We start from the raw sequence: 23,976 nt of genomic DNA, 5'->3' as shown, positions 1-23,976 counted from the left end.
CTTTGCGGGGCATGCCCCAAGAAGTTCAGCTCTTTTGCCTGTAAAAAAAAACATACAATACCCCCCCCCCAACATTACAACCCACCACCGACATACCCCTAATCTAACCCAAACCCCCCTTAAATAAACCTAACACTAAGCCCCTGAAGATCTCCCTACCTTGTCTTCACCTCACCGGGTTCAGCGATCGGTCCAGAAGAGGGTCAGAAGTCTTGATCCAAGCGGAGCAAGAAGAGGTCCTCCATCCAGTAGAAGTCTTGATCCAAGCGGGGCAGAAGAGGTCTTCCATCGGATTGAAGTCTTCATCCAAGCGGGATCTTCTATGGTCATCCATCCGGAGCGGCAGGATCCTGAAGACCTCCGACGCGGAACATTCATCCTGGCCGACGACTGAACGACGAATGACGGTTCCTTTAAATGACGTCATCCAAGATGGCGTCCCTCGAATTCCGATTGGCTGATAGGATTCTATCAGCCAATCGGAATTAAGGTAGGAATATTCTGATTGGCTGATGGAATCAGCCAATCAGAATCAAGTTCAATCCGATTAGCTGATCCAATCAGCCAATCAGATTGAGCTCGCATTCTATTGGCTGTTCCGATCAGACAATAGAATGCGAGCTCAATCTGATTGGCTGATTGGATCAGCCAATCGGATTGAACTTGATTCTGATTGGCTGATTCCATCAGCCAATCAGAATATTCCTACCTTAATTCCGATTGGCTGATAGAATCCTATCAGCCAATCGGAATTCGAGGGACGCCATCTTGGATGACGTCATTTAAAGGAACCGTCATTCGTCGTTCAGTCGTTGGCCAGGATGGATGTTCCGCGTCGGAGGTCTTCAGGATCCTGCCGCTCCGCTCCGGATGGATGACCATAGAAGATCCCGCTTGGATGAAGACTTCAATCGGATGGAAGACCTCTTCTGCCCCGCTTGGATCAAGACTTCTACCGGATGGAGGACCTCTTCTTGCTCCGCTTGGATCAAGACTTCGGACCCTCTTCTGGACCGATCGCTGAACCCAGTGAGGTGAAGACAAGGTAGGGAGATCTTCAGGGGCTTAGTGTTAGGTTTATTTAAGGGGGGTTTGGGTTAGATTAGGGGTATGTGGGTGGTGTTTTGTAATGTTGGGGGGGGAGGCATTGTATGTTTTTTTTTACAGGCAAAAGAGCTGAACTTCTTGGGGCATGCCCCGCAAAGGGCCCTGTTCAGGGCTGGTAAGGTAAAAGAGCTTTGAACTTTAGTAATCTAGAATAGGGTAGGGCATTTTTTTATTTTGGGGGTCTTTGTTATTTTATTAGGGGGCTTAGAGTAGGTGTAATTAGTTTAAAATTGTTGTAATATTTTTCTTATGTTTGTAAATATTTTTTTATTTTTTGTAACTTAGTTCTTTTTTATTTTTTGTACTTTAGTTAGTTTATTTCATTGTAGTTATTTGTAGGTATTGTATTTAATTTATTTATTGATAGTGTAGTGTTAGGTTTAATTGTAGGTAATTGTAGGTATTTTATTTAATTAATTTATTGATAGTGTAGTGTTAGGTTTAATTGTAACTTAGGTTAGGATTTATTTTACAGGTAAATTTGTAATTATTTTAACTATTTTAGCTATTAAATAGTTCTTAACGATTTAATAGCTATTGTACCTGGTTAAAATAAATACAAAGTTACCTGTAAAATAAATATTAATCCTAAAATAGCTATAATATAATTATAATTTATATTGTAGCTATATTAGGATTTATTTTACAGGTAAGTATTTAGCTTTAAATAGGAATAATTTATTTAATAAGAGTTAATTAATTTCGTTAGATTTAAATTATATTTAACTTAGGGGGGTGTTAGTGTTAGGGTTAGACTTAGCTTTAGGGGTTACTACATTTATTAGAATAGCGGTGAGCTCCGGTCGGCAGATTAGGGGTTAATAATTGAAGTTAGGTGTCGGCGATGTTAGGGAGGGCAGATTAGGGGTTAATACTATTTATTATAGGGTTAGTGAGGCGGATTTGGGGTTAATAACTTTATTATAGTAGCGGTGCGGTCCGCTCGGCAGATTAGGGGTTAATAAGTGTAGGCAGGTGGAGGCGACGTTGAGGGGGGCAGATTAGGGGTTAATAAATATAATATAGGGGTTGGCGGTGTTAGGGGCAGCAGATTAGGGGTACATAAGGATAACGTAGGTGGCGGCGCGTTGCGGTCGGCAGATTAGGGGTTAATAAGTGTAGGTAGCTGGCAGCGACGTTGTGGGGGGCAGATTAGGGGTTAATAAATATAATATAGGGGTCGGCGGTGTTAGGGGCAGCAGATTAGGGGTACATAAGGATAACGTAGTTGGCGGTCGGCAGATTAGGGGTTAAAAAAAAATAATCGAGTGGCGACGATGTGGGGGGACCTCGGTTTAGGGGTACATAGGTAGTTTATGGGTGTTAGTGTACTTTAGAGTACAGTAGTTAAGAGCTTTATAAACCGGCGTTAGCCCAGAAAGCTCTTAACTACTGACTTTTTTCCTGCGGCTGGAGTTTTGTCGTTAGATGTCTAACGCTCACTTCAGACACGACTCTAAATACCGGAGTTAGAAAGATCCCATTGAAAAGATAGGATACGCAATTTACGTAAGGGGATCTGCGGTATGGAAAAGTCGCGGCTGAAAAGTGAGCGTTAGACCCTATTTTGAGTGACTCCAAATACCGGAGGTAGCCTAAAACCAGCGTTAGGAGCCTCTAACGCTGGTTTTCACGGCTACCGCCAAACTCCAAATCTAGGCCCTAGTGTTTGTTATTTTTTGTTAATTTAGGCCTAGATTTAGAGTTTGGCGTTAGCCGTGAAAACCAGCGTTAGAGGCTCCTAACGCTGGTTTTAGGCTACCTCCGGTATTTGGAGTCACTCAAAAAAGGGTCTAACGCTCACTTTTCAGCCGCGACTTTTCCATACCGCAGATTCCCTTACGTAAATTGCGTATCCTATCTTTTCAATGGGATTTTTCTAACTCCGGTATTTAGAGTCGTGTCTGAAGTGAGCGTTAGAAATCTAACGACAAAACTCCAGCCGCAGGAAAAAAGTCAGTAGTTAAGAGCTTTCTGGGCTAATGCCGGTTTATAAAGCTCTTAACTACTGTACTCTAAAGTACACTAACACCCATAAACTACCTATGTACCCCTAAACTGAGGTCCCCCCACATCGCCGCCACTCGATTAAATTTTTTTAACCCCTAATCTGCCGACCGCCACATACGTTATCCTTATGTACCCCTAATCTGCTGCCCCTAACACCGCCGACCCCTATATTATATTTATTAACCCCTAATCTGCCCCCCACAACGTCGCCGCCAGCTACCTACACTTATTAACCCCTAATCTGCCGATCGCAAAGCGTCGCCACCTACGTTATCCTTATGTACCCCTAATCTGCTGCCCCTAACACCGCCGACCCCTATATTATATTTATTAACCCCTAACCTGCCCCCCTCAACGTCGCCTCCACCTACCTACACTTATTAACCCCTAATCTGCCGAGCGGACCTGAGCGCTACTATAATAAAGTTATTAACCCCTAATCCGCCTCACTAACCCTATAATAAATAGTATTAACCCCTAATCTGCCCTCCCTAACATCGCCGACACCTAACTTCAATTATTAACCCCTAATCTGCCGACCGAAGCTCACCGCTATTCTAATAAATGTATTAACCCCTAAAGCTAAGTCTAACCCTAACACTAACTATATATAATTTTAATCTAACGAAATTAACTAACTCTTATTAAATAAATTATTCCTATTTAAAGCTAAATACTTACCTGTAAAATAAATCCTAATATAGCTACAATATAAATTATAATTACATTGTAGCTATTTTAGGATTAATATTTATTTTACAGGCAACTTTGTAATTATTTTAACCAGGTACAATAGCTATTAAATAGTTAAGAACTATTTAATAGCTACCTAGTTAAAATAATTACAAAATTACCTGTAAAATAAATCCTAACCTAAGTTACAATTAAACCTAACACTACACTATCAATAAATTAATTAAATAAAATACCTATAATTATCTACAATTAAACCTAACACTACACTATCAATAAATAAATACAATACCTACAAATAACTACAATGAAATAAACTATCTAAAGTACAAAAAATAAAAAAGAACTAAGTTACAAAAAATAAAAAAATATTTACAAACATAAGAAAAATACTCTAAGCCCCCTAATAAAATAACAAAGACCCCCAAAATAAAAAAATGCCCTACCCTATTCTAAATTACTAAAGTTCAAAGCTCTTTTACCTTACCAGCCCTGAACAGGGCCCTTTGCGGGGCATGCCCCAAGAAGTTCAGCTCTTTTGCCTGTAAAAAAAAACATACAATACCCCCCCCCAACATTACAACCCACCACCCACATACCCCTAATCTAACCCAAACCCCCCTTAAATAAACCTAACACTAAGCCCCTGAAGATCTTCCTACCTTATCTTCACCATACCAGGTTCACCGATCAATCCAGAAGAGCTCCTCCGATGTCCTGATCCAAGCCCAAGCGGGGGGCTGAAGAGGTCCATGATCCGGCTGAAGTCTTCATCCAAGCGGGGCAGAAGAGATCTTCCATCCAATTGAAGTCTTCATCCAAGCGGGATCTTCTATTGTCATCCATCCGGAGCGGAGCGGCAGGATCCTGAAGACCTCCGACGCGGAACATCCATCCTGGCCGACGACTGAACGACGAATGATGGTTCCTTTAAATGACGTCATCCAAGATGGCGTCCCTCGAATTCCGATTGGCTGATAGGATTCTATCAGCCAATCGGAATTAAGGTAGGAATATTCTGATTGGCTGATGGAATCAGCCAATCAGAATCAAGTTCAATCCGATTGGCTGATCCAATCAGCCAATCAGATTGAGCTCGCATTCTATTGTCTGATCGTAGAATCCTATCAGCCAATCGGAATTCGAGAGACGCCATCTTGGATGGCGTCCCTTAAAGGAACCGTCATTCTTCAGTTGGACGTCGCCGGAAGAAGATGGGTCCGCGGTGGAGGTCTTCAGGATGGAGCCGGTCGTCATCGGATGAAGATAGAAGATGCCGCTTGGATCAAGATGGTTGCCGGTCCGGATCACCTCTTCTTCCCGGATAGGATGAAGACTTTGGAGCCTCTTCTGGACCTCTTCAGCCACCGGATGATGGATAGCCAGCCCCCGCTTGGGTTGGATGAAGATTTTGGAGCCAGGACGGATCGGTGATACCTGGTGAGGTGAAGACAAGGTAGGATGATCTTCAGGGGCTTAGTGTTAGGTTTATTTAAGGGGGGTTTGGGTTAGATTAGGGGTATGTGGGTGGTGAGTTGTAATGTTGGGGGGGGTATTGTATGTTTTTTTTTACAGGCAAAAGAGCTGAACTTCTTGGGGCATGCCCCGCAAAGGGCCCTGTTCAGGGCTGGTAAGGTAAAAGAGCTTTGAACTTTAGTCATTTAGAATAGGGTAGGGCATTTTTTATTTTGGGGGTCTTTGTTATTTTATTAGGGGGCTTAGAGTAGGTGTAATTAGTTTAAAATTGTTGTAATATTTTTCTTATGTTTGTAAATATTTTTTTATTTTTTGTAACTTAGTTCTTTTTTATTTTTTGTACTTTAGTTAGTTTATTTCATTGTAGTTATTTGTAGGAATTGTATTTAATTTATTTATTGATAGTGTAGTGTTAGGTTTAATTGTAGGTAATTGTAGGTATTTTATTTAATTAATTTAATGATAGTATAGTGTTAGGTTTAATTGTAACTTAGGTTAGGATTTATTTTACAGGTAATTTTGTAATTATTTTAACTAGGTAACTATTAAATAGTTATTAACTATTTAATAGCTATTGTACCTGGTTAAAATAATTACAAAGTTGCCTGTAAAATAAATATTAATCCTAAAATAGCTATAATATAATTATAATTTATATTGTAGCTATATTAGGATTTATTTTACAGGTAAGTATTTATCTTTAAATAGGAATAATTTATTTAATAAGAGATAATTAATTTCGTTAGATGTAAATTATATTTAATTTAGGGGGGTGTTAGTGTTAGGGTTAGACTTAGCTTTAGGGGTTAATACATTTATTAGAATAGCGGTGAGCTCCGGTCGGCAGATTAGGGGTTAATAATTGAAGTTAGGTGTCGGCGATGTTAAGGAGGGCAGATTAGGGGTTAATACTATTTATTATAGGGTTAGTGAGGCGGATTAGGGGTTAATAACTTTATTATAATAGTGGTGCGGTCCGCTCGGCAGATTAGGGGTTAATAAGTGTAGGCAGGTGGAGGCGACGTTGGGGGGGGGGGCAGATTAGGGGTTAATAAATATAATATAGGGGTCGGCGATGTTAGGGCAGCAGATTAGGGGTGCATAGGGATAATGTAAGTAGCAGCGGTTTACAGAGCGGCAGATTAGGGGTTAATAAATATAATATAGGGGTCGACGATGTTAGGGCAGCAGATTAGGGGTACATAGGGATAATGTAAGTAGCGGCGGTTTACGGAGCGGCAGATTAGGGGTTAATAATAATATGCAGGGGTCAGCGATAGCGGGGCCGGCAGATTAGGGGTTAATAAGTGTAAGGTTAGGGGTGTTTAGACTCGGGGTACATGTTAGGTGCAGACGTAGTAAGTGTTTCCCCCTAGCAAACAATGGGGCTGCGTTAGGAGCTGAACGCGGCTTTTTTGCAGGTGTTAGGTTTTTTTTCAGCTCAAACAGCCCCATTGTTTTCTATGGGGGAATCGTGCACGAGCACGTTTTTGAGGCTGGCCGCTTGCGTAAGCAACTCTGGTATCGAGAGTTGAAGCTGCGTTAAATATGCTCTACGATCCTTTTTTGGAGCCTAACGCAGCCTTTATATGGACTCTCAATACCAGTTATTTTTATGGTGCGGCCAGAAAAAAGCCAGTGTTAGCTTTTCGGCTCGTTACCGACAAAACTCTAAATCTAGCCGTTAGTATTTTTTATTTGTTATAATTTTAGTCTTAATCTTTTTTAGTAGTGTTAGGTTTTTTTAATGTGTAATTTAATTTTTTTTAATGGGAAGTTATTTTAATTTTAGTATAATAGTTATGTTAGGTTAATAGTTAGTTTAAACTTAGGTTTTTTTAATTTCACAGGTAAGTTTTTATTTATTTTAAGATAGGGATACTGCAATTTTAATTTAAAGTTAGGGGGTTGTTAGGTGTAGGGGTTAATAGTTTAATTTAGTTTTTTGCGATGTGGGGGGTTAGCGGTTTAGGGTTTAATAGGTTTATTTAGTGGCTGTGATGTGGGAGGCCAGAGGTTTAAGGGTTAATAACTTTTTTATAGTGGCGGCGATGTCGGGAGCGGCAGAATAGGGGTAAATAACTTTTATTAGTGGCGGCGATGTCGGCAAGCGGCAAATTAGGGGTTAATAACTGTATTTCAGTGTCGGCGATGCCGGGGGGTGGCGGATATGGGGCGTTTAGACTTGGGGTTTATGTCCGGGTATTAGGTTTAAACGTAACTTTTTTCCCCCATAGACATCAATGGGGTTGCGTTACGGAGCTTTTCATTCCGCGATCACAGGTGTTAGTTTTTTTTCTAACGCTCTCTTCCCATTGATGTCTATGGGGAAAGCGTGCACGAGCACGTATTTTCATCTCTTAGATTTTGTGCAGTATGGAGCTTATCGCCACCATATCGCTCACGCACAAGGCGGCTTTTCAGAAACTTGTAATGGCAGCGCTATGGAGGGTGGAATAAAGCAACATTTGTTGCGTTCGTTTCGCACCCTCTATAGTGCAAAACTTGTAATCTATGCATATGTAAGTTGTGTACAAGTTGTATAGTTTAAAATCACAATATTTTTTTATTAAACAAACACTGAGCATGTGCAAAGACATCATAAAAGCAGCCACAAATGCAGCTTGAAACAAGCAATAAAAGGACTTAAAGACTGTAAAGTTATATACTGATGAACTGGAAAACCCCTGTCTAATTCTCACAAATAAAACGTATAAGTGAAGCTGCCATGGTGCAAATTCACTGGAAAAACTCATTTTCTAGTGGATTAGACTGGTGTAAAATATTGAGCATAAGAAACTGTTACACCCCTTGTAACAGATGGGAATACTGTTTTTTAATTGTATTTAGTTTTATTTTCAGATATTCCTTTAATTTCTTATATAAACAAACTTTGTAAATAAAGATGTGATGTGATTATAAAAACAGTTTATGTAGCATTTATCTTTCTATTACAATTTTCAAAAATTTCTTCAAAACATCACCATTTCCAGATTACGGATAGAGCGCAACATTTGGGCTCCACTTGTAATACCAGTGCACACAAATGTTTGCTTGTATTATAGGTAAAGTGCAATACAAACGCAACCTCACATTCGCATTGCATGGAAGCTTTGCGCTCACAAGCGTACGCTTCAATAGGTTCCAATGGGAGCCTCGTTCTGACGCCGTAAGACACGGAACAAAACCTAGCGCAGCGAAGGGGGTAAGTCACGCAGCGATGGGCAGCAAAGTTTAAATATATATGTATATGAATATATACAAATATATGTATGAGTTAATATGTGTATATACACATATTAACACATAAATATATATTGTATATAAGCATATACATATATATTTACTGGTAATGCACAGTCCCCATAGACCGCTATGTAAAGGCATTTTTCAGTGACAGTTTTTTACTACCACTCCACATCTGCAAACTTTAAGCCTTTAAATTGCTTTGTGCAGTTATATTAAACAAAATTAAAAATGCTAATATATTTGATTATAAAAAAATAACACAACACTATATTTTGGGGGCAATTAAGGGACATTTTTCAAATAAACCAGAGGTCTGACCTCTGGTTAATTTTTAAACATTGATTGCTCCCGCAAGCTTGTGGTAGCATTAACCAGGCACTTGCAATGGCTGGTTATTTAACGTGCACCTGTAAATTTGCCTGTTTACGGTAGCACGTTAAATTAGCACTCCACTTGTAATCTAGCCCAAGTGATTAGATTGGCATTCATTCTCATCCAAAATTGAAGGAGCATTCCTCTTAACAAATAACCAATTGCTCTGTTCTACTACTTGGGTCTGTCTTTCTGACTCCTTATAGATTTTATGCTACTATGAGCAGGGTTTGTGCTATGCTGATTTATTGTATTGAGAACTGTTGGCATTTATTGCATCTTCACAAACCCAGTCAGTTGTGGGGGAAACTAAGACTCACCGGAGGGGGCAAATGATCCTTGTCGTGTAGGGCCAATACCCCCACCACCCTTCATGCGTCTGTATAGGCTCTCCGACCTCTCTAAATCCTGTATGGAAGCAGAGCATAGGAATACTTAGTGGGATACAGAGAGAGAGAGAAGTAAGATCATACTGACCAAGGTATAGTAAGGGTTATGCCCACTGAGCAACAGGAAGGAACAGAGGCGTCACTTATACACCATAAAGAAAATGAAGTACTGGTCCCAAAAGAAATGCAACTGTACAAAGCAAAATCTCACCATTGGCGAAGACAACACAGGGTCAAACAAATTATCTACGTAGTTGTCAAGCCTCTGGGGAGTATCACGACCTGGAAACAGAGAGTTGAGAATATGTAGATTAGAAAGTGCTTCCCAGAAGTGAGAGGACATAAGGGACAAACCACAACAGATTGGGAGAGACAGAGAGAGAAGAAATGCATCAGAAGGAAAGAAGTACAAAGGTGTCATTGGCAACAATATTGGTTAGCTGAGAAAGTGAGGTTAAAAGTATGAAGGATATGAGTGTTAGTAAAGGTTTGTGAGTGTACAGGGGAGCAAAAGTTATAATTACACAGGTTTGTACATTAGCTTTAATGTTTATACATATCTTCTCACCTCCATTTGACAGTAAAGGGGCTGGCATTGAGGGAGCTGGTGGTATTGGAAGACTGCCTCTGTAACATGGTAAAAGAAAGGAACACATCGTTTATCAAGCTTGCATTCAGTCAGACATCCAATCTCTAGGCCTATATTAAAAACAATATCCTACCTCCTAGGCCCATATTCAAAACACCCAGTCCCTAATCCTACCTCCTAGAACCAAATCCAACCCAAAAGATATTAGTTCCAAACCCAACATCATAGGCACCTAACTCAATCACTTAGGCCAATATCCATCCTTTCAATCCAATACCTACAGCTCTTAGGCCTCCCAGTGGTGTTTCCGAAAACATCAGGTACACATTGAATCCCCTAAGCTTGTAACAAAATTTCTCAGTATTGTATTCCATGTAATTGACTTAATCAAATCTCCTAGGTCCATATCCAAAACTATTGACCCAATATCTATCCTCCCAGGTCTGCATTTAAAAAAAAACAGACCCATAGCTATATTTAATAACAAAGACTATTATTCAACCTTCTATACTTGCATCTGAGCCCCCAAGCCAATACCACTTTACACTTCCTATCAAGCCCAGGCTTGTCTTAAAATACTGAAGCTCAACACTCAAACCATTTCACAATACTCAGCTCTGTCTTAAAAACCTCAAGCTATCTCTTCAGTTTTCGTCAGATCTTAAACCACTAACAACTCTCTATCCAAATACCAAACATCAGTAGTGATTTGCAAGTGAACACCAGAGTACAGAAAAAAGAATACTGCTTGAGAATTATAGCAGATCATATAGCTCTTGAGAGTATCTGCAGGACCGAGAAACTGTCTGTCAGTAACAGTGTACATTGGCATATAAAGAATGCTTTTGTAGATATAATAGATTGCATCAGAGTGAGAGAGTGATAAGCAAAACCAGTCTCAATATGACCACCTCATCAAGGTCAACTTATGGTTAAAGACACATAGAAATAAAAATTGGATTTTTAATTTTTTTATTTGTTTAAAAATATTTGGAATCCTTGGTATCCTGTCATGGGAAGGTTCTAAGTGTCAAGAAAGTATATCAAGCAAAAGAGGTAAATTTGATAATAAAAATAAATTGGATTTTGTTTGTATGTTGAAACTTTGATTTTGACTATCATGGCCGTTTAAGATTATCCGTTTCGATGTGCAAGACGAGCTACTGTTCTTGTCATGCAGGGGGGGATCGCCAATCAGGAGCTGTTTGTTAGTGATCTCCTGCACTACAGGCCATTGTAGGCTTGGGAGTGCCACCCATTAGACCACTAACAATCCCTGGTCTGGAATGTGGTGGATCAGTAAAAAAAGCTTCTTATTGATGATCTCTCTGCATCACGAGAATGTCTCGTCATGTGAATTGTATCGTTTAATATTAAGTGGTGATGTCACAAAGGGGTGTGGTTAATGTAACTGCAAGGCAGTTAGATGGGGGGAGGTGATTGAAAACTCTCAATCTCAGCTCACTTAGTAGCTACAGAGAATAGCCTCTTTTGAAAAGCAACAAGCCCCCCAAAATAAAAAAGGTTAAAAAATTTAAAAAACATGGGGGTAGCTGTTATTTTGATCATTATTGTTATTAATATTTAAAGTTTATCGTATCTACAAGTCCCTTTTTAAAAAAACTAAACCTAGGTCAGTGATGCCCAACATCCTAACACAACGAGGTCCAGAGCAATAAATTAGTCCTAGATCTTAAGGACCACATATCAATTTCTGGGTATTAAACACATAATAATATATTTCCTAAACAAACTTCCGGAGTTCAGCTGCTTCTGAACCTACCTAAGTATGCTTTTCAACAAAGGATACTAGGAGTACAAAGCAAATTAGATAATACAAGTAGATTGGGATGTTGTTTAAAATTGTATGCTGTATCTGATCCAAGTAAGGAAAATTTTGGGTTTCATGTCCCTTAAACAATCCATTAATTGACATAAAAGCCAACAAAACCCAACTCATCAGAATATTTTCCTCCAAAACTGTTTCTTAAGAAAAAAGGAGAAACTTTACTCACCTGTTCAATAAAGGTGGAGCAGGTGGTGGTAGTGGTGCATATGATGGAGCAAGAGGTGGTGGAGGTGGAACTGAAGGGGGAGGAGGAGGAGGTGGGATCCCCGGAGCAGGGAAGGATGGATAATCAGGTGCAAATGTTGGAGCAAAGACAGGAGGGGGCTCTGGGATGTTCCTTTCCTCTCCAAAGGGATAATCAGCTGATTCAGAAAAAGGAGGTGGAGCTCCATCCTCAACTTCTGCTATCACATCCAGCAAGAAGTCACTTCCACACAAATCAATCCACTGATCTCTATCCAGTATGGAGACTGTCCAACCCCGGTTGAGATCTCCTGTTCCTCTGGTGCACAATAATACACAACAAATGAAAAAGAGTCACAACTGTATATGCAGACAGATACGCAGCCCAAAGAAAAACATACTGTGTTACCTCGATTGCAGAAGCCATCCAGCAATTTGCTCTCCTGTTGTCCAAGAATCCACTTCAGTGGAATATCGTTCACCTGTGAGACAACAGTGGAAATAAAGATCAGGAAGAGATAGAAGAGGACAGATATTGGAATTATCACTAGGATTTCCTCAGGGAAGCAAAATTTAGTGAGGATCAGCAACTTTTGTTGAGTAGTTTTATGGTATATTTGCCTTCCTATGCACTACTAATGCTTTCATTCTTCCCCTGGTGTCTAGTGAGTTTACATGACTCCTCCATGCATCACTGGGCTCCAGCTATGTGAAATGTACAAATCTGAGCTAAAATTATTGGCACTGGTTTGGAGGGCAGTGAATTTATCAGTGCCTAGGGCAACACAAAAATAAATACACGACTGCTTATCCTAGAAACAAAGTATTATAGAGAATACAAGGAGGGATGGGACAGTGAAGTTTTATAGAGATTTTCCTAGCTTGATAGGATGATAGATCAACACAAAAAGTAGTTTTGTTGGGGGTAGCCATATGAGGCATCGTAAATGTAAGAGGAAGAAAATAAAGACAGAGCAAAAGCAGATGTATCTTATCATGGGATTGATGCAAAGCAAATAACAGGTATCCTGCTGTGAGAGGGTTTAGTGAATAGAAATATCTTCTTACTTTACTACTTACCGCTGAAAGTCAACAAATCTACCACCATCTTCCCTCTCCTTTCATTGGCTGTCCACTCCAATATAGTTGGTGCATGGGAGCGTAAATAGTCAAGGCTTCCATGTTGTCCAGCCCGCAGCATTTTATGTTGGCAAGTAGCTTTGTAACCATCTGGAGCTCTGTCTGAGACATACCTGGAGAAAACATGAAGCTGAGTTCAGCAGACTGGCATCAGTTTCTCACTAATGTAAATTCCTCCACCTGAAGAGCATAATTGTACAAATGCCCATCATATCACTTACTTAAGAAGGGGTTTCTCAAGGGTGGGTGATGGTATAAGACAACTGAGTAATGCTGAAAGGAGAAGCCAGGCTCGCTGGCATTGTCCATCACTGTCATTTTGCACGGTCAGGCTCACCACTTGACAAAGCAGTTCATCCCTCAGCGAGGGCTGGCATAGGCACCGCTCTGCTATGTAATTACCCACAATCCTCTGCTGCCAGCTTGGCATCATTGCATCTCCCACAAACCTCAAAATCTAAAGTAAGCAAAGCAAAGTGTGAGGTGTTTGTCCAGGGAACAAGGTACAACTCTTGGGCTTTGACCACTTCTCACCTTTATTAGTGCATGTTTCTTCATCTACTTTTGGATGTCTACCCAGTAGACAGTACCCAAAACCAAACTTTTCAAGGCTAGGCTTCTAACAATTTCCAATAATGGAAATCACACTCCACCATTTTACAAAGCACACCGTATTCTGAGTTTGCTCATATATCTTGGCACTGCCTGATCACTGCAAAATACTTCTGGCCAACAATTTTGAACTTCATCTACTGAAATCGTTTTTTATTCATAACTACTCCTTTCTTTTATCCCCAGGAAAGAACCACACAGTTTCCACAATCACATTTAAATCCTAAACCTCACTTAATTACTCTACCACTAAACAATACCCCACACTATATATAGTATGTTACGTTTTCAAATCTTCTCTGAATCAGCTTCTTCTTGCTACCCATAAGCTATAGCTCTTGCAGTGATTAACTTCTCACGCTAACATCTAAATGATACTGTCAGACTTTTCCCCATTTTTTAATAAGATCATCTATTTCTAGAAATCTTAAACCTAGCCAAGGCTTATTTTAAAGCTCTTCTCATTCACTGTCCAGTGACCAATTTCTTCTACCATATATTTATTAGAATTGTCAAATGAAAATTCAGAGCTAATAAGAATGAACCCTCACATTTTATGAGGAAAGCATTAATACTTGTTTTATATGTAGCATTTTTTTTAAATTTCTTTCTGAGTCTGCCTCCATTAAGTCAATATATAAGTATGGTGGAATGCCCTGACTTTATCATATCTTTACTTAACATTACTATCTTCTCTTATGGATTCTGCCTAGTCCTTCAAGAAATCATCTCATATTTTTGCTCTGTAATTGTTCTGCATCAATTTGTATAGTTATGTCATGTTCTGTTATTAGATGTTTTTATTAATTGTTGGCCTCTTATAGCAATACAAGCTATGGCTGGATATTAAACCAACACATAATAATAAGGATGTGCCTCTCACCAGTTTGTACAGCTCAAGAGCAGCTCTATGATCATGCTGAGCCACACGAGTGAGTGGATGCTGTAATGGCTGGTCCAGAGGGGGGAGGACATAGTCCTAGAAAATAAGAATAGTATTTATTTAGCAAGGAACCAATAAGGGACATAAATGCCAAATGACAGGCATAAAATAAAATGTCACAGTGTGCGTGCCTATGGCTTCACAGGTAGCCCCACAAATCCTCATTAGTGCTTCTACTCCGTAAAGGGATATGAAACCCAAATGTTTTCTTTCATGATTCTGATAGAGCATGTGATATTAAACAACTTTCTAATTTACTGCTTTTATACATTTGTCTTAATTCTCTTGGCATCTTTTGTTGAAAAAAAGGATGTATTCCTAGGAGCCAGACAATTTCTAGAGCACTATATGGCAGCAGTTTTACAAGAATGCTATCCATCTAGATAGCTGAACTATTTCCTGCTATTTAGTGCTCCAGGCACCTACCTAGGTGTCTCTTCAACACAGAATATCATGGGAATGAAACAAATTTAAGAATAGAAGTAAAGTGGACACTTTTTAAAAATGCTATGTTCTGTCTAAATCACAAAAGAAATTATTTGGCTTTCATAACCCTTTAAATTCATAATGAATTCTCCACATTTTTGTGTGTATTTATCAGGCCTGCCCTTTGGGCAGGGCGAGAGGGGCACTCGCCCTGGGCCCCGCGCTTTGGGTGGGCCCGCACTGTTAGGGGTGAGGGTATGAGAAGGTGCAATGTACATCCTGTATTTAGTTTATGAATTGTTTATGGTATCAGGAGGTGTAATATATAGTATTATTCTTTATATAAATAACACTGAATGTTGGGACAGGGGTGGGCCATGCAGGGGGTAGAACATACGTGGGAGGGAAAAAAGAGCTCTGAGCTGTGGGGCCCCACAAATTTGTCTTGCCCAGGACCCGGCAAATACTAAGGGTGTCCCTGGTATTTATGAACTGTGGAGCTTATTATGTCTTTTGGGTGAAAAATAAGCCAGTGTCCCATAATACCTGTGTAGGTCCAACAGGGCATGCTATATGTGAACTTCAGGACATGTTCATTCTGACATGTGTAAATCCTAAAATCTATGGCTCTATATTATCCCATGTGTATCCTCATAAATGCAAGATATGTATGTGTCACTTGTTCCTTGTCAGTATGATACACACCTTAAAATATGACTGGATAAATGCAGAGAGTGGATAGTTGTCGATATCAGGAGGGAGTATTAGGGTGGACTGAGCCTTCACCTGGGGCGGTGAGACTTCTGTAATATGCGCACTCTGGGCATTGGACTGAACTGTTGAAGAAAAGAAAAATCACTCACAGATTAATCTTCTTAGAGATACATCAAAGACATAGGTTTTTATAAAGAGGGCCCAAACAACGTCTACCCTTATAAATAGAGGAAGGTAATGTAGAGAATATAGAGAATGTATACATGACAAAGAGAGAGCTCAAGAGAACCCCTAGGCAATGTTACCTCTTGCTTTACTATAAACAACTCAGACATAGACCAACACTTAGTAGTCTCAGGGACATAACCTGGTCCACCTGACTCTGGCAATTAGAGAATTTTAGCAGATATTTTAAAAATGCTTAGAAAACAAAGGTCCCATACAACACTACTTTAAGATATCAAACAGATTTATCATCTTGTTCAATGAGGAGTTATTTTATTTCTTAAACAAAAAACAAAACAAAATGCTGTCTGTGGCATAAGATCGTCAACCACTAACCTCACGGTTTAGATGTAATCTATAAATACTATTTTAAATGTTAAAGTGTTCAAAAATAAATGAAAAATAATTTAATTAGGTTTCCAAATGAATAGCATGAGATCACTGCTTTACCAATTAAACAATTTTAAATACCTTAAAGGGGCATAAAAAAAACATGGGCTAGTTTACAAGTGGTGTGCTAACTGTTGCGCATGGCCGATGTTGGGTTTTACGTGCGGATTAGAAATAGTGTGCGTATTACAAGTTTAAAGTAAATGTGACTGCGAGACAGCAATCAGATTTTACGCCCGTCGGGTTAACTTGACTGAAAACATCACGTAAAGGGTAGTGCATTAAAAAAGTTACACTAAACACAACATAAATACATTTAAAAATACAGTTACACTCATATAAACACTATCTGATACAATATATTCATATGATTATTAAAACAAATAAATAAATAAATAAATAGGTTAAAAGCTATATGGTATATGACAAAGTGTTTTACTGCAAAGGGCTATAATGGGCTTGATTTATCAAGCAAGGGTAGACAGGGGGGTACATATTCGGCCCCTATCCACCCCAGCTCTCCTTTGGTGGGCAGAAATCCGCTGTCGGAATTTAACATTTCACGAGAGCAATTTTTTGTGCTTGCGTGAAATCCCGCCCCCTGCCTGCGTACAGCCAATCACACCCGGGCAGGAGCTGTCAATCTCTCCGGTCGGATGAGACCAGGGAGATTTAAATTCTCTATCTAAGAGGTGGAAAAGAGGGTAGGGAAGCAGCGGTCATAGGGGAGGAGAAGGCTTGAAAAATCAAGCCCAATGTATATAAACATACATATTCATGTCTAAATATATATGTGTGTGTATGTATATATATTATTAAATATATATGTGAAAAACATAGGCATGTAAAATATGCATAACACGCATTATTGAAATATTAAAAATAAAATATTTAATAATTATTATTAAAATTATTATAGATACTGTAGAAAATGCTAAATAATCCATAGAATATATGTATATTTTTTACAGTATCTATAATATTTTCTAATAATTATTATTCATTTTTTTTGTATTTTTTTCAAATACACCCCTCACCACACCCACAAATCAGTTTAACGAATAGCCAAGAAGTGGGGTGATAAGAAAAAAGTGCGAAAGCATAAAAAATAAGGAATTGGAATAATTGTGCTTTATACAAAAAAATCATAACCACCACAAAAAGGGTGGGCCTCATGGACTCTTGCTAATATGAAAGAAATTAATTTATCAGGTAAGTTCTTACATAAATTATGTTTTCTTTCATGTAATTAGCAAGAGTCCATGAGCTAGTGACGTATGGGATAATGACTACCCAAGATGTGGATCTTTCCACGCAAGAGTCACTAGAGAGGGAGGGATAAAATAAAGACAGCCAATTCCGCTGAAAAATAATCCACACCCAAAATAAAGTTTAAATTTTATAATGAAAAAAACTGAAAATATAAGCAGACGATTCAAACTGAAACAGCTGCCTGAAGTACTTTTCTACCAAAAACAGCTTCAGAAGAAGAAAACACATCAAAATGGTAGAATTTAGTAAAAGTATGCAAAGAAGACCAAGTTGCTGCTTTGCAAATCTGATCAACCGAAGCTTCATTCCTAAACGCCCAGGAAGTAGAAACTGACCTAGTAGAATGAGCTGTAATCCTTTGAGGCGGAGTTTTACCCGACTCGACATAAGCATGATGAATTAAAGATTTCAACCAAGATGCCAAAGAAATGGCAGAGGCCTTCTGACCTTTCCTAGAACCGGAAAAAAAGATAACAAATAGACTAGAAGTCTTTCGGAAAGTCTTAGTAGCTTCAACATAATATTTCAAAGCTCTAACTACATCCAAAGAATGCAATGATTTCTCCTTAGAATTCTTAGGATTAGGACATAATGAAGGAACCACAATTTCTCTACTAATGTTGTTGGAATTCACAACCTTAGGTAAAAATTCAAAAGAAGTTCGGAACACCGCCTTATCCTGGTGAAAAATCAGAAAAGGAGACTCACAAGAAAGAGCAGATAATTCAGAAACTCTTCTGGCAGAAGAGATGGCCAAAAGGAACAAAACGTTCCAAGAAAGTAATTTAATGTCCAATGAATGCATAGGTTCAAACGGAGGAGCTTGAAGAGCCCCCAGAACCAAATTCAAACTCCAAGGAGGAGAAATTGACTTAATAACAGGTTTTATACGAACCAAAGCTTGTACAAAACAATGAATATCAGGAAGATTAGCAATCTTTCTGTGAAAAAGAACAGAAAGAGCAGAGATTTGTCCTTTCAAGGAACTTGCAGACAAACCTTTATCCAAACCATCCTGAAGAAACTGTAAAATTCTTGGAATTCTAAAAGAATAACAGAAAAAATGATGAGAAAGACACCAAGAAATATAAGTCTTCCAGACTCTATAATATATCTCCCTAGATACAGATTTACGAGCCTGTAACATAGTATTAATCACAGAGTCAGAGAAACCTCTTTGACTAAGAATCAAGCGTTCAATCTCCATACCTTTAAATTTAAGGATTTGAGATCCTGATGGAAAAAAGGACCTTGCGACAGAAGGTCTGGTCTTAACGGAAGAGTCCACAGTTGGCAAGAAGCCATCCGGACAAGATCCGCATACCAAAACCTGTGAGGCCATGCTGGAGCTACCAGCAGAACAAACGAGCATTCCTTCAGAATCTTGGAGATCACTCTTGGAAGAAGAACTAGAGGCGGAAAGATATAGGCAGGATGATACTTCCAAGGAAGTGACAATGCATCCACTGCTTCCGCTTGAGGATCCCTGGATCTGGACAGATACCTGGGAAGTTTCTTGTTTAGATGAGAGGCCATCAGATCTATTTCTGGAAGTCCCCACATTCGAACAATCTGAAGAAATACCTCTGGGTGAAGAGACCATTCGCCCGGATGCAACGTTTGGCGACTGAGATAATCCGCTTCCCAATTGTCTATACCTGGGATAAGAACCGCAGAAACTAGACAGGAGCTGGATTCCACCCAAACCAGAATTCGAGATACTTCTTTCATAGCTAGAGGACTGTGAGTCCCTCCTTGATGATTGATGTATGCCACAGTTGTGACATTGTCTGTCTGAAAACAAATGAACGATTCTCTCTTTAGAAGAGGCCAAGACTGAAGAGCTCTGAAAATTGCACGGAGTTCCAAAATATTGATCGGTAATCTCACCTCCTGAGATTCCCAAACCCCTTGTGCCGTCAGAGACCCCCACACATCTCCCCAACCTGTAAGACTTGCATCTGTTGAAATTACAGTCCAGGTCGGAAGAACAAAAGAAGCCCCCTGAACTAAACGATGGTGATCTGTCCACCACGTCAGAGAGTGTCGTACAATCGGTTTTAAAGATATTAATTGAGATATCTTTGTGTAATCCCTGCACCATTGGTTCAGGATACAGAGCTGAAGAGGTCGCATGTGAAAACGAGCAAAGGGGATCGCGTCCGATGCAGCAGTCATAAGACCTAGAATTTCCATGCATAAGGCTACCGAAGGGAATGATTGTGACTGAAGGTTTCGACAAGCTGATATCAATTTTAGACGTCTCTTGTCTGTCAAAGATAGAGTCATGGACACTGAATCTATCTGGAAACCCAAAAAGGTTACCCTTGTCTGAGGAATCAATGAACTTTTTAGTAAATTGATCCTCCAACCATGATCTTGAAGAAACAGCACAAGTCGATTCGTATGATATTCTGCTAAATGTGAAGACTGAGCAAGTACCAAGATATCGTCCAAATAAAGAAATACCACAATACCCTGTTCTCTGATTACAGACAGAAGGGCACCGAGAACCTTTGTAAAAATTCTTGGAGCTGTTGCTAGGCCAAACGGCAGAGCCACAAACTGGTAATGCTTGTCTAGGAAAGAGAATCTCAGAAACTGATAGTGATCTGGATGAATCGGAATATGCAGATATGCATCCTGTAAATCTATTGTAGACATATAATGCCCTTGCTGAACAAAAGGCAGGATAGTCCTTACAGTTACCATTTTGAATGCTGGTATCCTTACATAACGATTCAATATTTTTAGATCCAGAACTGGTCTGAAGGAATTCTCCTTCTTTGGTACAATGAAGAGATTTGAATAAAACCCCAGCCCCTGTTCCAGAACTGGAACTGGCATAATTACTCCAGCCAACTCTAGATCTGAAACACATTTCAGAAATGCTTGAGCCTTCGCTGGATTTACTGGGACACGGGAAAGAAAAAATCTCTTTGCAGGAGGTCTTATCTTGAAACCAATTCTGTACCCTTCTGAAGCAATGTTCTGAATCCAAAGATTGTGAACGGAATTGATCCAAATTTCTTTGAAAAAACGTAATCTGCCCCCTACCAGCTGAGCTGGAATGAGGGCCGCACCTTCATGTGGACTTAGGAGCTGGCTTTGATTTTCTAAAAGGCTTGGATTTATTCCAGACTGGAAATGGTTTCCAAACTGATACCGCTCCTGAGGATGAAGGATCAGGCTTTTGTTCCTTGTTGTGACGAAAGGAACGAAAACGATTATTAGACCTGAATTTACCTTTAGATTTTTTATCCTGTGGTAAAAAAGTTCCTTTCCCTCCAGTAACAGTTGAGATAATAGAATCCAACTGAGAACCAAATAATTTATTACCCTGGAAAGAAAGGGAAAGCAGAGTAGACTTAGAAGACATATCAGCATTCCAAGTTTTAAGCCATAAAGCTCTTCTAGCTAAAATAGCTAGAGACATATACCTGACATCAACTCTAATGATATCAAAGATGGCATCACAAATAAAATTATTAGCATGTTGAAGAAGAATAATAATGCTATGAGAATTATGATCTATTACTTGTTGCGCTAAAGCTTCCAACCAAAAAGTTGAAGCTGCAGCAACATCCGCCAAAGATATAGCAGGTCTAAGAAGATTACCTGAACACAAATAAGCTTTTCTTAGAAAGGATTCAATTTTCCTATCTAAAGGATCCTTAAAGGAAGTACCATCTGCCGTAGGAATAGTAGTACGCTTAGCAAGAGTAGAGACAGCCCCATCAACCTTAGGGATTTTGTCCCAAAACTCTAATCTGTCAGATGGCACAGGATATAATTGCTTAAAACGTTTAGAAGGAGTAAATGAATTACCCAAATTATTCCATTCCCTGGAAATTACTTCAGAAATAGCACCAGGAACAGGAAAAACTTCTGGAATAACTACAGGAGATTTAAAAACCTTATCTAAACGTTTAGATTTAGTATCAAGAGGACCAGAATCCTCAATTTCTAATGCAATTAGGACTTCTTTAAGTAAAGAACGAATAAATTCCATTTTAAATAAATATGAAGATTTATCAGCATCAACCTCTGAAACAGAATCCTCTGAACCAGAAGAATCATTAGAATCAGAATGATGATGTTCATTTAAAAATTCATCTGGATAAAGAGAAGTTTTAAAAGACTTTTTATGTTTACTAGAAGGAGGAATAACAGACATAGCCTTCTTAATGGATTTAGAAACAAAATCTCTTATGTTATCAGGAACACTCTGAGTATTAGATGTTGACGGAACAGCAACAGGTAATGGAACTTTACTAAAGGAAATATTATCTGCATTAACAAGTTTGTCATGACATTCAATACAAACAACAGCTGGAGGAACAGCTACCAAAAGTTTACAGCAGATACACTTAGCTTTGGTAGCTCCAGCACCAGGCAGCGATTTTCCAGAAGTATCTTCTGACTCAGTTGCAACGTGGGACATCTTGCAATATGTAATAGAAAAAACAACATATAAAGCAAAATTGATCAATTTCCTTAAATGACAGTTTCAGGAATGGGAAAAAATGCCAGTGAACAAGCTTCTAGCAACCAGAAGCAATAAATAATGAGACTTAAATAATGTGGAGACAAAAGTGACGCCCATATTTTTTTTAGCGCCAAATACGACGCCCACATTATTTGGCGCCTAAATGCTTTTGGCGCCAAAAATGACGCCACATCCGGAACGCCGATACTTTTGGCGCAAAAGAACGTCAAAAATGACGCAACTTCCGGCGACACGTATGACGCCGGAAACAGAAAAAAAATTTTGCACCAAAAAAGTCTGCGCCAAGAATGACGCAATAAAATGAAGCATTTTCAGCCCCCGCGAGCCTAACAGCCCAGAGGGAAAAAGTCAAATTTTAAGGTAAGAAAAAAATGATTGATTCAAATGCATTATCCCAAATATGAAACTGACTGTCTGGAAATAAGGAAAGTTGAACATCCTGAGTCAAGGCAAATAAATGTTTGAATACATATATTTAGAACTTTATAAAAAAGTGCCCAACCATAGCTTAGAGTGTCACAGAAAATAAGACTTACATACCCCAGGACAGCGCACGAGAGATAGGTGTTGCACTATTTCTTACGCACTCTCCATTGACTTCTATGGGGAGAATATATTTAACGCGGTCATAATATTTGGATAGCATTCACAAGCAAACTTTTTACTTTCAACTTGTAATATACGCACAACCTGACACATGCAAAAATATTACTTCTAGCGAAGTTTACGCTTGGGAGAGAACACTAAATAGCACCCACTTGTAATCTGGCCCCATGTATTTACAATGTTTTTCTGAAGTTGTGCAATAAATTTACATACTGGGTGATTGTGAAATGTTTTTGAATGCATTAACACAAACATTTTCACTAGCCAAAATCCCCCAAAACTTGCCTAATTCAGAGTAGTTAATTGAGAAGGCACAGATAACCATTGTCATTTTGTTAGCAAAAGTTTCATTGTTTTGCAGTTCCTTAACTGATCATCTCTGCTGAGGCCAGTTAGGTACAGACATGTAGCAGGGTTAGGCTTATCTGAAGGATTGTTCTCAAAATTGGAAAACCTAGAATTTGTAGGTTTTAAATAGAATTATAAAGTGCATAAATTTAATTTTGTATAGAAGCATTTTTCAATATAGTTGAATTTTAAAATATTCTAGTAAAAGGTAATAATGCTGAAGCATGTATATACACCTGCATATAAGAGAATGAGACAAAGGACCCGATATTCCAAAAAAGGGCACTAACCAACGAAGTGCCAAGGAGTGGTGATGTATCTCCCATAGGAAATAATAGGGATCATGGCATCAGTCGATATCGCCACTTGTCGGCACTATCATCGGAAGGGGGGGGCTGTATTTGAAGTGTTCCTACACAGCACAGACTGAAACAAAAAGAGATTCTGTGTAGGAACATTTCAAATAATACATACACTTCCCTAACTGTAACTACCTGCCTCACACTGGAAAATCTCGCCACAAATATGGCTGAAACCGTATACCTAACCTGCAGGGCAGTGCTTTGAATATATGTTAACCCATTAAAATGCAGGTTACTACCATGAAAAGCCCAGCTAATTCCCACAGAACGCTTACATCTACGTCATATCCGCGATCTACCTTACTAATAAGGCAAAAAAAAAAAAAAACACCTTCCTAGTATAACTATAGGAACTATGTTGATACATTTATATACAATGTATCATTTATATGTATCCTATTGTATAATGCGATACTATGTATTTTAAGTAATGTAGCAGGGGGGGTTTCGTGTTCTTTTAATTTTCAACATTAATATTATTTTATTTTTCTAAACATAATTATGTTATAAA

At 38.9% G+C, this 23,976-nt stretch overlaps 1 protein-coding gene across 1 annotated transcript in view; it reads right to left on the bottom strand.

Moving 5' to 3' along the window:
- Nucleotides 1-23,976, bottom strand: part of MYO15B (myosin XVB) — a 214,696-nt gene that overhangs the window by 160,957 nt on the left and 29,763 nt on the right. Inside the window, exons 3-11 of the mRNA XM_053722137.1 lie at nt 15,744-15,874; nt 14,553-14,648; nt 13,279-13,514; nt 12,998-13,170; nt 12,327-12,399; nt 11,901-12,236; nt 9,865-9,923; nt 9,508-9,578; nt 9,228-9,315 (exon numbers count right to left, since the gene is read on the bottom strand). Coding sequence (XP_053578112.1) covers nt 9,228-9,315; nt 9,508-9,578; nt 9,865-9,923; nt 11,901-12,236; nt 12,327-12,399; nt 12,998-13,170; nt 13,279-13,514; nt 14,553-14,648; nt 15,744-15,874 — 1,263 coding nt within the window. The remainder of the gene's footprint in view (nt 1-9,227; nt 9,316-9,507; nt 9,579-9,864; nt 9,924-11,900; nt 12,237-12,326; nt 12,400-12,997; nt 13,171-13,278; nt 13,515-14,552; nt 14,649-15,743; nt 15,875-23,976) is intronic.

The sequence above is a fragment of the Bombina bombina genome, chromosome 1 (genome assembly GCF_027579735.1).
Source record: "Bombina bombina isolate aBomBom1 chromosome 1, aBomBom1.pri, whole genome shotgun sequence".
NCBI lineage: Eukaryota > Metazoa > Chordata > Amphibia > Anura > Bombinatoridae > Bombina > Bombina bombina.
Note: the sequence above shows the minus strand (reverse complement) of the source record. Positions and strands in the feature narration are given on the sequence as shown.